At 41.1% G+C, this 18,490-nt stretch overlaps 2 protein-coding genes across 2 annotated transcripts; both read left to right on the top strand.

Moving 5' to 3' along the window:
* The first annotated feature begins 7,864 nt into the window (after positions 1–7,864).
* LOC116601122 (cysteine and glycine-rich protein 1) lies at positions 7,865–12,411 on the top strand. The gene is made up of 3 exons (XM_032375152.2): positions 7,865–8,216; positions 11,122–11,308; positions 12,033–12,411. The coding sequence occupies exons 2-3, from the start codon at positions 11,125–11,127 to the stop codon at positions 12,125–12,127; spliced, it is 279 nt and encodes a 92-aa protein (XP_032231043.1). The 5' UTR covers positions 7,865–8,216; positions 11,122–11,124; the 3' UTR covers positions 12,128–12,411.
* Positions 12,412–14,137: 1,726 nt separating this feature from the next.
* Positions 14,138–18,160, top strand: LOC5506699 (cysteine and glycine-rich protein 1). Its single transcript, XM_048729281.1, has 5 exons — positions 14,138–14,297; positions 15,957–16,122; positions 16,549–16,784; positions 17,174–17,267; positions 17,830–18,160. The coding sequence occupies exons 2-5, from the start codon at positions 15,960–15,962 to the stop codon at positions 17,907–17,909; spliced, it is 573 nt and encodes a 190-aa protein (XP_048585238.1). The 5' UTR covers positions 14,138–14,297; positions 15,957–15,959; the 3' UTR covers positions 17,910–18,160.
* The last annotated feature ends 330 nt before the right edge of the window (positions 18,161–18,490 follow it).

Genomic DNA, 18,490 nt, shown 5'->3' with positions numbered 1-18,490 from the left:
GCTTGTGGTGACATTACTCTTTTCTGCACTCTCTCGGTCTCGTCATTGAGATATGCTGGGAGGGCATTGTGGAAAACAGGCGCGCAGAATTCTAAAACTGGCCTAATAGTGGAAAGGTAAAAGGCAATAATGTCCATAATAGGGAGCTGGGCTCTTTTTAACATTACAATGAAGCATAATCGCTTATTGGCCTTTTTAATACATTCGGAGACGTGGGCGTTCCATTTGAGGTCTTCTGTTATGGTGACTCCAAGGATCTTCGCGTTCGTGACAACGGGGAGCTCATGATTATCATGATTATGGTCAATCAAGTCAAAGGCCTTTCTGTAATCAAACAGAACGACCCTCAGTGCCGATCCTGTGCCGTCGGTCGCCTGTGACCAGTGGTGGAGCATAGACGTCAGCGCGAAGAGAGTGGATGATTTTGGGATGCCTCCGTACTGGTCGTGGTCCACGATTTTCAACACAGCAGGTCCTACGTAGGAGGAAACGACGAACTCCTCAGCAAGCTTTGAAAAAGCAGGAGTCAGTGAGATAGGACGTAGGTGTTTGTTGACGTCGACTACCGGCTTCAGCTTGGGAACTGGAACGACATCGGCAAGTTTCCACGATGGGGGGAGTCTTTGTTCTCTGAAACTACAGTTAAGTATCGCGGTGATTGGTTGGACTAGAATTTCAGCATAATCCCGCAGTATCCAGTTGGGTATACTGCCTGGGCCAGCAGCCGTACGAGTGTTCAGTTTGGCCAGAGCGGACAGGACAGTGGATTCAGACACAGTGAGCACGGTGGAGTCTTCAGCGTAGGCAGGGGGCGCTTGCAGTGGTAGGAACTGTTCCATAGGCTCAAGAAAGGCAGAGTTAATTGCGTTGGCAAGCTCCTGCTCATTCGACTTCTCGTTATACCCTTCAAGTTGTAGGTGGGAGAGCACGCTTTCGTGGCCTGAGGCAGGGGTCATACCAGCAAAGCGTTTGACAGCACTCCACCACTGACTGGGTTTCGCGTGTCTCAGCTGCGCGACCTTGGATGTAAAGTATCTGCTGCGGAGGGTTTTCCGCTGTCGGTTGACTGTGTTCCTGTATTATAGGAAGCGCTCTGTGTCACCCGCGAGAAATGCTTTTTGGCGAAGCATGATGAGATTTTTGAAGTCTGCAGTGACCCAAGGGGCATCATCAGCATGGATCTTGGTTTGCCTGACAGGCATGATGAGGTTAAGCCCAATATTGATGGAATCCACCAAAAACTTCACCGGAGGCGCCGAAGTCAATTAGTGACCAGTCTACAGAGGAGAGGTAGCGGCCGAGCTCAGATTTCCTGCTCGCACGGGTGTCACGCCTCGTAATGACTTTCCTGCTGCACTTGGACCCTGGTACACGGGCTTTAGCATGGATGACTACTACATTATGGTCCGAGAGACCAAACGGCGCCATGATGCTCACTGCGTTTTTGTCGTATAGGTGAGCTAGGTTGGTAATAGCCAGATCTAGGATCCGGTTCCCACGGGTCGGTTTGTCCACAAGCTGCTTCAGTTTAAATTGGGAGGTCAGACGGGAGATGTCGAGGCGGTTGAAGTCGCCACATTCTATATGATAACGCCTTATCCATATTCTATACACTTTATTTTATAAAAACGTCTTATTTTCAGTTGACGATGGGCCGTAAATTTTAGTTGTATATAAGAATATAATGCCCAATAAATTATTAGAAAGAGAATAACACCAATGATCAATAGCAATAATAAGGTTGTTACTATAAACACAATTGGATTCTGCATTTTAGAACGCATCAGGACTAGAAAAGAAAAAAAAAATGTTCTTAAAATCTGGTGAAATCTCAGGCTAAACGTTCTCATAAACAAGGTTCTTATAAAAAAGAGCGTATGAACGCTTTATCTAAAGTTTTAGTTCTATTCCTCCAAGTGATCAAAACGTTTAGACGAAATGTAAGGAAGTTGACATTAACAGTGTCACTCACTTCGATATGAATTGATAAATTCTCTGGTCCACCGCCATAAGTCCACCACAATCTTTATTGCCCACGTCCGTGGGACGGGCTATGGCTCCCAAAGTGGACAATGGAAAGTGAAAAAAATATTTGGTGTGTAGTTTTCTTTGAAAAAGTGTCATCTAAAATGTCTCAATATTACAAAGGGTATTTCATGAAAGAACCATAAACATTATTAATTTTATTCTCTGACCTTCATCAAGTAGGGGGGTTATAAAACTCATGGGAAAAATAAATTTACTGAGCTCTCATACTCCTTGGATCAAAAGGATCTGACACATCATGGTTTGCTTACCTTTGTCGAATGTTTTCAGGGGGTTACTGACTAGTTAAAATTATTTTTCTTCACAACTGGTTACTCTGCTCACTGCACAGGGATCCCAAGCTCACCGTTTGTGGTTTTATATAGTTTTATAGGGGTTTTACTATACTTCTCAGAGATAAAAGGGGACTTGCGCTAAGAGATCACGTGACTTTTTTGGGTGGCAAAATCAGAAAAGATTGCGCCCGTTACACCAGAGAATTACCGCTAAAAGCCTGAGCGCGCGCTAGTTTGCCGCCCAAACAATCATGTGATCTCTTAGCGCCCTATTTAAATAATTCCTTCTAACAGCTGGATGAGACTAGTGTGTTTCGTTTCATCACAAATCCCCAAAACCACAAACTTTGAGCTTGGGCTCCCTGTGGTTATTGCACGCTTCCTTTGGAGTGCAGTTTAGTCTTTACAGAAACTAACGCTGTTGAAAATTGTCGCTGAGAGTTCGCAGTGAGACCCCTCTCTTTGTCCCCCCACCCCACCACTGCGCGTGAGAATTTGCTCCTTTTATTTTGTCCTACTCCCCCGCGGGTTGCGTGTTGTTGTTTTGCTAACTCGATAGGAATGAAAAGAGATCATGAAAAATAATTTGGAAGAAAATAAGTCTAACTTAAGTAAGCAAGATTGGCAAATATACTCACAGAAAGCTAAATCCCTGAATAACTTGACTGTTTTGTTTGTCTGAGCGGCGAAGTTAAGTCAAGAAGAAAGAAAATGGCGACGAGCGAAAAAATGGCTGTGATACCGCGTTTTTTTTAAATCCTCCAAATTACTCCAGCTTGAATAAATACTTAAAAGTTATAGAACTGTCTAGAAACAACATTAAAGAAGTACAGTAATAACTCCCTCTTTATTTTCTCACTATTAGAGAAGCTCAGATACTTCAGCTTGCTGGCTTTGATCATCACAAAAATGTATTAAGGTAGTGGTACCTATTATCGGACAGTCGAGCAATCATCGAACGATTCAACGTAAATTTGAGATCGATGAGCAAACGCGCATTTCGCCGTTCAGTTTGTCACGCGCACGCGATGCATGTGTTTTGAATCACTTGCTACGGAGAAGAAATAGTCTCAAACTAAAAACTATCGTGAGTTTTGCAAAGTACATATGTCAACAATTATTGTCTGCAGTATTTTAATGAAAATGAAGCATGATTTTCCCGTTGTTTTTTAGAAGAAATCTGCTGTCCGATAATAGGGCAAGGGTATCCGATAATAGGGCTTCACAACACGTCTTACGAACGATTGTTTTCTCCCAAATTTAACCATCGAATTTTTGTTAAATTGTTTGTGCAGTATTTAAAGGGCTAACTTTTGCGATATGTATATCAACTTTGCTGGCCTCAGTCTGTGTCTTCTCTAATCTCCACACCCTCGAGCAGCCCCCTCCGGGTGAATATCTCCCTTTGAGAAGGATCTCTACGGTGACTACCAATCCCTTGAATAATACCGATTCCGTGACAAATTCCTTTGCGTTACCCAGACCACAGTAAGTGCAGACAGACTGAAGCCCTTAAGAAGTCTCACATTGCTAAAAACGGCATTAATCACTAATGCACTCTTATGCTCGACTTCGAGCCAATAGCCAATCAGGAGCTAGGAAAACCGCATTGCCTGAGGGCGTGATCCTAGGAATGCACTGAGCAATCACTTGGGGTTTTTATTTCTTGCGGGAGATACGCTCTACACTTAGTGTGCTTCGAAGTCGTGTGGTGGACTCGTGCGTTCGGTCTTGTCAGTCGTAATCGTTTGTCAAGGGATTCTAAAATCAGGTATGTCTGAAACTCACTTGTGGTTAGCTACTAGGAGGTTAAGACTCCTAGTTCTTGGTTTATCTTTTTATTGCAAAAATGCCTTCACTTTCGCGTCATCTTGGAAAGCTCCTTCCACAGCTGATGCTGTTTTGGTAGGCTGTTGTCTAGATCATGTTAAGTTAGAGTCCCTAGCTGATTTTGACCTAAAGTATTCTTGTTGGTAAACAATGTACTTGAACGGGTTTATCTATCAGCTGTGATTTTTAGCTTCAGCGCCTTATTTTTGGCATTGTCGATACGAAAGCTTTCTAATGTCATTAACGGCCCCTACCTAAGATAATTATCATTGCGTATGCAGTAAAACAACCCTCAAAAAAGTGTATTATAAAAAAATACAATTTTTGGTAAAGCCAGCCTCTACGGAATGAGTTGTTTTTCTTGTCATTGTCTAAAATGTTCTAGGTACAGAAACTAGCGTATATCAGTTAACACAAATCTTGCTCGCCTGGTTATACCAGTTTGATACTCCTATCTTTAAACTCCAGTAGTTGTAATCTTTGCGATAACCGCATAAATTTTCCATTTATCTTGACGACTTATTCGACGTTTAAAAGGTACCTATTAATATAACTAGAACTGCGTGGAAGTGGAATTGGCTGCCAAAAAAAAAAAAAGAGTTTTTCACATGGTGCTTTCTTATGGCAACAATTTCGTGACGAGAGAGAAATTCCTGGTTTTTTGTTTTTGTAATTAAAAAAATAAAGGACTGGAATAAGCAATGTGAGAACAGATTAATCTTAAGCTGACATATAAGAGCACCTCGGACAAATTGTAATTGATTGGAGGAACAGTAGCCCAGAATATTGATCAATTTGCTAAATGCTTAACAACACCCACATACTTGCCATAACTTTATTGAACCAAAGGTTAAGTTTCAATTGAATAATTCTTAGAGGGCTGAATAGATTAGTAGTTTTATATCAGGGTGAAATATTTCGAATAACCCAAACCGCTGTTTCTAGCCATTTCTAGCCATAATTATCGATAGCCATATCAATTCGGTATTAGCTTCAGTGCTTTATTGTAAAAATCAGTATTGGAAATTTCGTCAACAATGTATTGACCAGTCTACGTTTAAACCCAATGAAAGAGTAATAAATGTTCTGTTTAAGAAAAAAGGTCGCCATCACTGGGAAATAATTTGGGGAGTAACGTCATGCTTTTAAATCAACCAGCGCGCGTAAACTATCCGACTTATTTTTCCCAATTTGTTCTACGATTTTTTAGCAGCTCAAATGTACGTTCTCTTTGACCTTATATTTCCCCTAGCTTGTGGACGTTCTTCATTTTCGTTACCTGAAAGCTGTAACAGAATGCGTGACCCTGAATAACCAGATCAACTTACTAACCATGTAGGATTGATCGAATAATAAACATAAACGAAAATCCTTTGTTACTATATAAATGCCAGATAAACGCACAAAAATACTAACATTTAGTTGCTCTCAAGTGCTATAAAAGTTTTACTGCTAAACAGAAATAAATACCAGGTACATCTATGAACAGTTTTCGCACTCGAGGTTGTAGTTAACCGTCGCAAACAGAACAGACGATCGACTTGCCTGTCATGCCACATGTCGCGATAAACAATGAAATTCGCACTTCAAAGGGAGTGTTTCCACGATGAAATAGTCAACTGCTTGCTCTAATCCTCTTAAATAAGACACACCTAGGGAGATATAAACATTTTTATCTATAAAAGCCGAATTTTATCCTTCACGCAAGGAATATTAGATTAATTATATTACTTAAATTACTAAATGATCCCTTTGTTGTCTCGTGGTTCACACTCTGCGATGGATGACTTTCGTAATTACTATGATTTTACAAATTCCAGAACAGCAGAAAATTCTTTCATCTATAACACATGGCCACCACCACTACCTAGTTTTGCATTCCACATAAAAAGATGATCCCTAATTAAAAAACAATACCATTTCCAGATCAAATAAAATATTTATCAATGAAGATTCCTTAAGTACATTTCGTGCAAGATAGAGAGCAACCAACAATTCAGTGGCCAGCCGCCGGGCAACAATCGCCAACTTGTTATTTATAAACCTCATCAATCACACAAAAGACTAGGCATTATTAAAATCGTTCAACGAAATAAATCAAGTACAAAATCACCCCTTGCCACCCCAACTGCGATAAAGGTATCAAACTACAGCAAAGGAGCATTGACCCATGGTCCGGCCATCTCATTTTCGCTTTATGTACACCCTCCTTTTCAAGACCCTCTTTATTCCGACCACATGGTCCATTGGCACTGCTTCTGACGCCGTTTCTCTATGTGTAGCAGACAATATGCCTAAGTGCCCGAGATGCGGAGATAACGTGTACCACGCAGAGGAGGTCTCCATGGAGAACCACAAGTTCCACAAGAAGTGCTTCTCCTGTAAGGACTGCCGTAAGAAGCTTGACAGCACCAACGCCGCCTCTCACGATGGTAAGTGTCACACAACGATAGTCACTCAACGCCGCCTCTCACGATGGTAAGTGTGACACACCGATAGTCACGCAACGCCGCCACTCACGATGGTAACTGTCCCACAACGATGGCCACCAAGAGCATTTCAAATCATGTTTCGTGCAAACAGCGTCAGCATTGTGAGAAAACATAGAATTTCTCAGCCCAGCAATTTTTGCTGTTTGCACACATTTGCTTTTCACTGCGGAAGGCGGAGCTGGACATGCAACCAAACTAGCCGCGCTAAATGTCAAGGCCTGGTTCACACCGGGCTATATGTTTAATTTTTTTTTTTTTAAAAAACCTTTTAATTTCCTCCCATGTTATCACAAGGGTGATACTTAATATTTGAACCACCTCCCGACGAATGGATAGTAACAGACCCCCGGGTATTGTTCTTTCACCTGATCAAGGAGGCCGAAGTTCTACTTTTTTTAATGCTGTTCAGGCCTGTAGGCAAAATCAAAATTTTACCGAGGAAAATCTAGCCACTGGATGATAAATCCAACAAAAGCAGGTGTTTTATCTCATACTTTTCAATTGTGAAACATTAAACATCAAAATTTTACCGACTGGCGAGTGTCTCACTTGCCACATGGCTACGACCCTGCTTTTTCAAGCCCTTTATCATCCTCATGAAAATCATATGGACTTGCTGAACTTGACAGCTTTTGAATATTTATTTTATGCGAAAAGTCATGTAAAACAGATATTTTAGTGAGTAAAAAAGTTGGAGGTTGACCCGTATATAATCTTAGGGAATAATATAAAGTTCTTATCTCTTCTCTTGACTTAGTCCGTGTATTGTTGACCCCAACTCAAAGACCAAGGCCAGTTTGCTGTTTCAGCCTTTGGATCTGACTTTTTTGAATTTCTGCCGAAAATGAAATAAATCCACTTGAATCACGGTAAAATTCTACTTTAAAATATTCTCTATAATGATATTTTCCAAATCGATTAAATATTCATTTCAATACTCAAAATGACAAAATCATTAAAACATCAGTGCGCACAAACATTTTATAGAGTCAGTCGGTTCAAGCTTGCCGATTATTTGTCTGACATATGTCACGCGTCAGACGATATGTCAGCGCTGGTTATTGAGAATGGACATCAGTGTGTTCTTGTTCCTATGACACAGCTTATCACATATTTTTTCCTTATCTTCAGGTGAGGTCTACTGCAAGACTTGTCATGGCTGTAACTTCGGTCCCAAAGGCTACGGATTTGGCGGTGGCGCAGGCGCATTAACGCGCACGCAATAGAGCCCAGGACCCAGACCGGGTGACAGGAGACTAGGGGGGAGTTGTTTTGAATGTTTATTCATTTTCACATATACGGCTATTGTCTGTTTTCCAATTAATTATAAATTGTTCTGGCTTCTACCACTGATTACAACTATTTTGATTTTCTGCGTCGGTGAGTTTTGTATGTCGATTTGAATAAAGTAGAACGAAGCGCACTGGGTGTTGTGCTTGATGATTTCGGTAATGGCATCCCATCGGACTTAGCAGGCTTTGAGGGTGTGCGGGGAAGTATTTTAGGCGCAGCGTAGCACTGTATTTTATTCATTTGCTGATCCCAACTTGAGAATCACATCTCTTGTGTACCGGTGAGTAGCCAATCCAGCTTATTCTCCAATCACACACCACATAACAGGCTCTAAAGACTTACCAAATAGACAGGCTATTTTGTAATCTTTTTACAGCAGATGGGTTATGTTCTGGTTTATGGAACCTTGCACCATACAAAAATATTTTTCTTTTCAAAGATTTGAAATCCCTCAAAATCAGCAAAAAATAACTTCAAGGAAGCGCACAGTCAACTCCAAATGCTGTTTTGTATAGATTCATGTGTTCTCTAGAGATTAGAATATTTGTTAGTGAGAAACATTTGCTAGTTTAGACAACACGTGTGGTATCTGTGGTGAAGAACTAAGGAATTCCATCAATATTTCTATAGCTATTCAGATTGTATGGATCAACTACCTAAAAAATAGGCTTTTTATCATGTTATCATTGTTGTTGTACTATAAGTATGAAATTTTCTGAACAATATTTTTCCTCCCGAGCATTCTTCCACTCGTTAAAGGATTAGGTAACTCCCGTAGCTGTTATGAGTGAGCAATTTTCAGCGCTTTTAAACGGTTTATTGTGCGGTTGATGTTATATAAAAAGCAAAATTAAGTGTATGGGCTGGTTTTAATCCATATTGGTGCGCACCTGTTATCAATTTGATCAAATCCCAACCCTGAACACACCTAATAACTGGTCATATCTGTTGCCATTTTCATGTTTCAAAAGGCCCTAAGACTTGTAACAAAATATCAGCTTTTGCCTATGAGCTATTGATTAGCCACGTTTAGTTTAAAAAGCCATTTTTAAATTGGAATATTCACGGAATATTTACGGAAAACATGTAGCAAATCTGATTGTATCATCTAGATACGGGGCGGTGGCGCTAGAGTTTTAATATAATGATTCAGGAAAGCTTATTTAGTTAAGCCACAATAAGTTTGTAAAACTAAAGTACCATTGGACGTGGCTTGGAGAGATTCGAACATATCGTCGCTAAAGATAAACGTTCCTAATAGAATCGATATGATGTAGACTTTCTCCGTTAGTCGCATTTTTAGAAATACCCATTAGATCGCGCTCTTACTATCGGAAACCAAAAAGGGCGAATTGGGGGAAGTTTAATGCGACAAATTCAGATGTTACCTGGGGGTTGGATAGGCGCTGTAAAGTGGTATGTTCCGAAATTATTCGAATAAGCGCCCTCCTTCAAATAAGCGCCCCCTCCACAATAAGTGCCCCCCTTCCATTCCCTCTAAACAAAACACAGCAAATGTACAAACGTCAATTGTTGATTATGTTCGCCAAAGATCAGATCGATCGCACGTTTTGAAGGGGCTACTAAATGGGTTTCAATTTGAACGAATTACCCGCGAGAGACCTGAAATGCTCACACTTCAGCACGGGCCTATTTATTATTCCTTTAACTTGTTTATCCAAATAAGCACAAGTTTTGTCTCAGTCCATTCACTGAAGTTGGTATTTTTCATCGAAATCCAATAAGCGCCCCCCTAAACACCCGAAAAATTGAAAAACCGCCCCGGCCGCTTATTCGAATAATAACGGTATTTTCATCAAACTTCTATGATAACGTCCGTTATGAGATAAATAGGTTTACGAACTATTACTACCCTAGTTTAAAATTTTCCAGCAAAAACTTAACCATGTTGTACTGCAAAGGTGGTCCAGGATTTATCCATATCGAAGTTGGTGTTACTGTGGATTTTAGCTTCCTTACGTTTCGTCTAAACGTTTTGATCACTTGGAGGAATAGAACTAAAACTTTAGATAAAGCGTTCATACTTTTTATAAGAACCTTTTTTATAAGAACGTTTAGCCTGATATTTCACCAAATTTTTAGGACATGCTAAGAACACGCCGAGGCCCAGATAACAGATTTTTTTTTTCTTTTTTAGTCCTGATGCGTTCTAAAATGCAGAATCAAATTGTGTTCATAGTAATAACATTATTATTGCTATTGATTATTAGATTAACTCTCTTCCTAATAATTCATTGGGTATTATATTCTCATATGCACTAAAATTTAAGAACATCATATTCAGCCTTAAAATGTCCCAAAAATAAGAACGGCCCAGCCTCAACTGAAAACTGACGTTCTTTATAAAAAAAGAGTGTATAGAATATAGATAAAGCGTTATCATATAGAATTTCCATTCATAAGTCTTTTTCAGTTTTAATATACATACTGAGAAATACTCACTGAAAACATATTCAGTAACTTTTCAATCGTTCACTGGTCTTAGCAAATCAGAGGCGCGAACGATGTTTTTTCACCGTGAAGAAAAGTCGTTCGCGGCTGATTGGACGGACAAAATTTTTTTCACTGCACTTGAATGGCTTCATTCCCAACGCATCAACGAGTGCATAAAAATCGTACAAGCATTTTCCAGTTAGTAATTTATTTTTTTCATAAATGTCGAGATTTTAGAGATTAAAAATGACCCATATGACTATATATACCCTTATGTAATCGTTATGCTACTCTGTAAAAGAAAACTACTCCCCAACCGCTTTAAATTGTTTGTTTACAAAATGCGCTCGCTTGTTGACTTTCTTACCGTGCAGTAGAAAACAAGAGTGTTCAAAAAGTGATACGCTGTGAGCATTATAAATTATTGGTGAATTCAAAAACCACAAAGTTCTGAACGTCAGTGGTGCTTTCGGCCGTGAGATAAAAACTTTTGGGTTTCTGTGGAGAGCTAGAAAATGGCGCGCTTGTGAGTGCCATCTCTCTATCCGCTTGAATTGCAGCTTCTTTTTTCCTTATCGTTTTTAAGTCGAAATCATTCCCGGTACCCCTAATTTGCTAAGAATTGTCAATGGTGTGTTTCTGTAGTTTTCTAGTTCTTTTGTTCCTCCGTGAGAGGTAGGACACACTTCCATTTCTTAGCGTATTATATATATTTTAATTCTTGTCCTTAGAAAATGGCTGACAACAACATACCTGACAACACATGCCGGTGCAAGCCCGACCCATGCCCCCGCTGTGAAAAGAGGGCATACGCGGCCGAGCAAGTCCTGGGAGCTGGATTCAACTGGCATAAATCTTGCTTTAACTGCTACAAGTGTCACAAGAAACTCGACAGCACAACAGTCGCTGTCCACAAAGGTGCGATACCAGACGAAGGTTGCGTGGGTTAGGAAGACTGCCACGTGCATATATACTGCATACTGTATATGCAATATGTTAGAAGTATGACAGAAAAATCATTTGTCTACTCTAATGGACCACACATAGTTTCAAACCTTTTAGTTCTTTTCTTTAACGTTTAAAAGACTTTTACACTAGCCGAGGAAGCGGAGGCGTATTAGGATAACGTAAAGAAGACGCAAGCACATAAATATCGGAGAAAGAACGGAACGGTTCCTTTTTGTCTTTGTTTTCCCGCGCCCGTCTTCTTCGGGCTGATTTACTCACGCGCATACCGCTGATTTGCAAACGTGCGTAACTCTGATTTACACACGCGCGTAACGCTGATTTGCACACGCGCGTAACTCTGGTTTACACACGCGCGTAACGCTCATTTGTATACGCGCGTAATGCTGATTTATAGACGCGCGTAACGCTGATTTGCACACGCGTGTAACGCTGATTTATAGACGCGCGTATAACGCTGATTTACCCACGCGCGTAACGCTGATTTACTAACGCGCATACCACTGATTTGCAAACGCGCGTAACTCTGATTTACACACGCGCGTAACGATGATTAGCACACGCGCGTAACCTCCGACTCCGTATTCTCGACATTGTTTAGCAAATCATCAATCATGTCCACTCACTTGTCGAGCTTAACTCACTATCCTGTGCTTGTTTGTTTCTATTCTAATAGATGAGATTTACTGCAAGACATGCCACGGTGCCAACTTCGGTCCCAAAGGCTACGGATTCGGCGGCGGGGCAGGCGCACTCTCGCGCACTCAATAGAGCCCAGGACCCCGACCGGGTGTAGGAGTGGGACTAGAGATTGTTTTTTGTTCAAATTAACGTATAGATCTCTGTTGAATCTCCAAAGTACAACAAAATAATATCACTGATTTGATTGTCAAGGATTTATAAAGTGCGAGAGACAATAGTCCTTTAAAGTCTAATTTTATAATCCTTGTGTTGTGATTGCAAGTGGGTGGACTTATTCTGTATTATTTCTATGTAGTATATCTAAAATTAGCGCCTAAATTTGATTGTAGATCATTAAAACCGTCATTTCCCTATCACAATGTCAAGACTATTACTTAAATCACACGAATAAGGCATAGGGTCGTCGATGATTATAGCACACGTTATACGAAACAGCCTAAAATAGGTAAATAGGGAGACGTAGCAGGAGGGGTGGGATAAGCAGGGACGTGTGGCTGTAGGAACAGTTTTTCACGAATCACGAATTTAAAAAAAGAACCTTTCACAAATCACGGTTTTAACTTTTGCTTTGCTCCTGAATATATGATTTAATGTGCATAGATCAACGCTGCGGTTGATCCACTCCTCAGTTAAACTTACACATAATGACATCAATGTCTACTTCTACATATAAATGTATGAATCGTGACGAGAAAAAACCGCTACAATCGATTCGGAGTGATTGTACTACAGCTCCTGTCAAGGTATGCACTGCTTTCCATTCACTCTCGTTACACGAATTTCGTGTTTTAATTATTCTCAGCGTCTACGGTCTCATTTCACGATATGAGCCATGCGAAATCACGAGTTACGAAAGTAAAAATAGCCCAATCACGGAACACGATAGAATATTCGATCCCGATTCAAGACGAAAATACTCTTCACCACCACCATAAGTTGGAGCGAAGCTATGGAATAAGCTCATGACAAGCCCATAAACTTTTCGAAACGCAAAACGACAATTTCATTCTTAATTCCAATCTAAAGCGCAATCAGTTCTCACCGTCGTGGTGTCACTTTTCGTGACCACCTAGGGATACTAAAGGCTAAGCGGGATACTAAACGCTGGGCGTGACCTTTTTTTATACGGCATTAGACGTTCGGGTGGTAGCCGCGAAGGCTTAATATGCAATGGGCCAAGCTAACGGTTGGAGCTCTATGTTGTTTATTTATGGGATGGATGCCCAAGAGGCCAAGAAAACCACCCAATCTTTCTTGGGACTCTTCAGACTGTACCCGTCTCTTTCAAATGGTGGAATGATGAATAAACCACTGACAATTCATAAGTAGCCTTTTGGGCGACGTCAAATGCGATCACAAAAAAAAGCGGGAATCCTAAAGCGGGAAATATTCGTCAAACCCACAAGCCATTGCGCGCTCTCTTCTTCCTTCCCATCAATCTTCACGAGGTGTAAGATACGTCCTAAGGAGGTTTGTAGCGAGAGAAGTGGTAACGGTCTCTGTTATTTCTTTAGCTTGACCCAGGTGAACGTCAGCTTGTCAGCTTCGGGGCTGAGGAGTAAATCCTTGGTAACAGTCTATGTATATGCGTTTAGTTGTTATCTTATCCCTATGCAGATAAAGGACACAGCAAACGATAGCAATAAAGGCATTCGATTTTAGTGTTGCAGTTTCAATTTCAGTAGCAATATGCAAACAACGCTATGTACTTTCAGATGACAAGTGTAAAGATCTAAAGCCAACTTGCGCAAATTGAAGATCGCATTTCTTGCCCCAAGACCTACGTCACGTCTTAAGAGCATAAAGTATTTAGCGGTGCGTTTGGTTCAAGCCTTTGGTTCACCCCTTATTCGTGCAATGCCATATATAGCAAAGACACAATGGAATCCCAGCTATGACCTCTATTCACGACAGCGGCATCGAATGCCACTGAAACAAAAGTCAAATATCGAAGACCTTTTTGCACCATGATGAATTCTAATTGGTTCATGATGCATTACGCTCTGTTCTGAGTGGTTAGTAAGAGTCCCGGGAAGGGCATTGGTAGAACAGGAGTGTCATGGTCGTTGCAAACAGCCGGAGGTTACGGACAAGGCGTGGACATTGAATGCACGATAGCTGTTAAATTGTCGATGCAAATACCCGTGTGCGGCAGCGTTCTGTAGGCACACCAAGCGCAAAGCCATCCACCCCTCGTCAGATCTTCCAGGGAGACTAGTAGACTTACTCCAAAAAAATCGTAAGTACAGTCATTACCTCCCTCGATGCGTATTAGGGGAAGGAAATTTAATTAAACTTCCTGTGTACGATACATTTTAAATACTATTCAATTGAAGTCAATTGAATTCGACTGGCCTTTTTTTCTGTTAACTATATGATGCAATTTTTGCCTTGCAAAATCATCAAAAAGAATAGACAAGAGTTGCGTATTTAGCTTTGCTTCATTTATGCATGCACTCAGGGTGCATTTTTATAATTTTATCGGATTCGTCTGGGATGTGTTGCCATATGTTTGCCGGTTCGCGGTAACTGTATGCCTCACATCAGTGCAAATATCCCCAGTCAACTCACCATGCATGTGCTAATCACTAAAACCCTTCATTTTTACAAAACAAGCGATCCCTGGAGATCTTTGACAAGCGTTCTATCAATTCAACTGATTTCTTTTCAGCCTTGCATCAGTGGTCCCGTAATCCAACCCCGGGTAATAAGACCACTCATGCTTATAGATTACGAAGATCTGCTTGCTAGCATTAGGAATCTAGACAGTGTTGTTACTTTTTAGGCGTGCTAAGGTGGTCCAAGCAAGCTTGGTTGTACTATCACAGTGATAATTTTTATATTGCCGAGATTAATAGTTTGAGTAATCCTGCGAGTCACCCAGCAGACATGGAGTGATATCTATTGATTGTGTAGATTAGACCCGAATTTTTGCGCACCTAGCTTAGTTGCGTGCGCGATTTTAAGTTAAAATTATTCAAATATCCGTTCAATAGTTACTGAATGTACTAGGCTTTTTTAGAAGTCGATAACGATTAAACAGTTTCCACAATAGCGAACATATTGAGAAAGATTTACTTAGCATATAAAACCATTAAACTTGTTGACCTCTGCGGTTTTGGTGTGACATGTTTTCACTGTATCACACCACAGCGAAAACAACAACATTACAAAGAATATCTGACTTTTGCCAAACAAACAAACCTATAGAAGGAACAAGAATCAGCTAATTGTTTCGTTTTGGGGGTTTAACTGAAAGCAAGAGGAACATGATTGTTTTTATCTGTTTTTTTTTGTATGTAAAAAAACCCTTTTATCTGTTTTGCTAATTAGATATAATTGTGGAATTAAGAGTGAGATTGATAAGATGGTTCGCATAATCGATGAACATTTAAAAATGTTTTCTCCAATATTTATACTCTCGTGCTGAAATTTGTTGAAGGCGATGATATGATAGCTTGTTTCTTCTAGATCAATCATTCAACAATTAGTAAGTGTTTTTATTGCATTTTTTTGTATTTTAATAAAGACTCTAGATTCTTTTTGCGTGACGAATCTGATTTGAATCACTGTGAAATTCAATCCATCTCACATGAATAAGCTTCATTTTATTGCTCAAGCATGGAATAATCTAATGATATTTTTAAAATGACTAGATATTTCAATATTCAAAATGAAAACAAATCCCGAAACCGCCAAGATCTCTGTCTGGTTATACAAAATCTCGCTTTCCTGTTTCAACACCACGTTAGATCTTTGTTTAATACACATCCTCTGGAACCTAGTCCCTCGTTGTTGGTAGATGCGCTCGAGCTCCCCTCCCTTACCCCTCTCTTCTACTGACAGCGAGGCCCCGGATGTGAGACCCTGGGTTCTAATGCTATTGTTTTGACCACAGACCATGTCCGAAGGCGCTCCAATGAGATGCGGTCGTTGTGATAAGATGTGCTACCACGCGGAAGGGATAAGTATGGCTGGAAAGCGCTGGCATAAGAGCTGCTTCGCTTGCGCTGAGGTTCGCTGCCGGAAGAAGCTCGAGAGCACCAACTGCTGCGAAGGAAACGGTATACCAGACAAACCGGGAGAGGGGGGGGGGGGGGGGGGAGAGGGGCTGCAGGGTGTGTCTGTTTAGGGGCAGGGACGGGGAGAAACGGTACGTTACAAGTCCGGGATTTTATAAGGTAAGTGTCAAGGGGAGAGGGACGAGAAAATGTTCGTTAGCAGGCCAAGGTACCATTGTCCAAGAGAGGTACTGGGGTAGGAAGTGTAGGGGTTCAGTGCTGCGGTGGGAATTTGTCCAGAGCTTGTGTTTGTACGCTCACCCTTAACAAAAAGTGGGATTTTTAGGGTTTGGTTCTATAAACTAAAGCCTTCAAATAATTACAAATAATAACAAATAGTTTCCACTCATTCAAGCGTTCAACGCAATACAAATCTAAAGCACCATGCACATCATGAAGCTAATTAATTCTGTTGTGTGGTTGTTGAAGGCGACATCTGGTGCAAAAGCTGTTACGCGCGCAATTTCGGCCAGCGTGGGTACGGCTTTGGTCTAGGCGCCGGTACCCTAAGCATGGACACGGGCAAGTACGGCGAAGCCCCGCCCAACATGGCGCCCAAAGTGTGGTTCCCGACCAAGAAGGAGAACTTCGAGCTGAAGGAGGGCATCTGTCCGGCCTGTGGCAACGAGGTGTTCGAAGCTGAAAAAGTTGCATGCAACAACAATGTGAGTGCGGAGGGAAAAGCAGGAAACGATGTGCAGCTTGGGGGGGGGGGGGGGGGGGGGGGGGGGGGTAAAGCAGACAGAAAATTAGCCGTAAGTACGCAGCTGCTTTGTATCCTATTATCTTTGTTTAACAAAGGAGTTCTTTTGTCTCTATTCTTCTCGTTTTTTGTTTCGAGGTGCGGATATTGTTCATTTGCCCAATCAAATTGCAGCTTGTAGGAGCTGCGTACTGACCCAAAATTAGTAGAGGGCATGGGTAACAATGCGGCTTCCATTGCTTTGATTATCTCCGGAAATCGTCTCCGCTGTCACGGCGCTGGTTTTATGAAAAGTCAAACTTTTTAGATAAAACAAATCCGGCCCGCGCTAAATGTGTTTTCTATCCACAGGTATACCACAAACAGTGCTTCGCATGCTTTAATTGCAAGTCGAAGCTGGAATCGACAACGGTCAATGACCACGAGAGCGGAATCTACTGCCCAGGTACAGGAATACAACTTTTATGAAATCATCGCCTAGGTATATGACTCGATAAGGCTACAGCTAAAGCATGGAAGATGTGTGACCCTTATAGCTCGAGATCTTGTCAGCCTTGAAATACTTTACGTTTGTCTCATTACAATGAAATGCTTTGTTAAGAAACTTTGCATGGTGGGACTCCTGTGTCATGTTCGGCATGCGCGGCACTGGATAAAAGTTAGGGACGAAAGGCGCAAAGAAAACAACCTCGTCCCCAGGGTCTTCTGGGTAATTTTCAATATGGCGTCTGTGAGCTAGACGCCATATTGAAAATTACCCAGAAGACTCGTCCCCAGGGTCTTCTGGGTAATTTTCAATATGGCGTCTGTGAGCTAGACGCCATATTGAAAATTACCCAGAAGACCCTGAGGACGAGATTGCAAAAAAAATCTTTTGTTTCGAAAATGAAAAAGATTGAATTGTCCTATCGATGGGTAACACTACAGCATAAACCTAGAGGCCATAACCGACTAATTACAGTAAATTTTCCCGTATTTTTCTAACTCGAACACCTCTTTACCATTAGCTTGCTACGCCAAGAACTACGGAGCACTCGGTTATGGGTATGGCGTAGGAGCCGGTGCACTCAAACTCACCGGCAAGTGAGAACCTCATCCCGTCTCAACAGACTACTGCTAGCAAATCTTATAATAATACTCTTTTAGAACTTGTACGGACATCGGACCAAAGCCATAACGGAGTCGCTGTTCGTTAAGGAAATGGTGAACATAGAAACACAATGCAAGGTCATGTAGTATATCTCCCCGAATGACAATGTATAATTTACTTCCCACATGATCAAACTGTAGAATCAATGATTGAAATAAAGCGCTTGGTACGCCCGTACCGCCATCGCATACGAAGTGTTTGATGGAACTGTGGGGACAGGGGGTAAAAAAAAAAAAAACAAAAAAAAAACAGAATAACTTTGATATTAATACCAAAAGTTCTCACGGAGAAGTGAAGTGCTTGAGCTGAAAGATAGGGTGGTCATTCAATTTCGGTTTGCACATTTTCCATAATACATTAGTATACACAACTCGGGAACCACGCAAGAACAAGCGATTTCATTGGTTGAGGTAAAACCCGGGATAAAATGCAATCGGCGGCCGCCGATTTGCAAGTGTGTCCAAAAAGAAAATCGCTCTAAAGCTCGTTTTATATACTAAAACAATTATACCATTTCG

Source organism: Nematostella vectensis, chromosome 6 (genome assembly GCF_932526225.1).
Source record: "Nematostella vectensis chromosome 6, jaNemVect1.1, whole genome shotgun sequence".
Taxonomy (NCBI): Eukaryota; Metazoa; Cnidaria; class Anthozoa; order Actiniaria; family Edwardsiidae; genus Nematostella; species Nematostella vectensis.
Note: the sequence above shows the minus strand (reverse complement) of the source record. Positions and strands in the feature narration are given on the sequence as shown.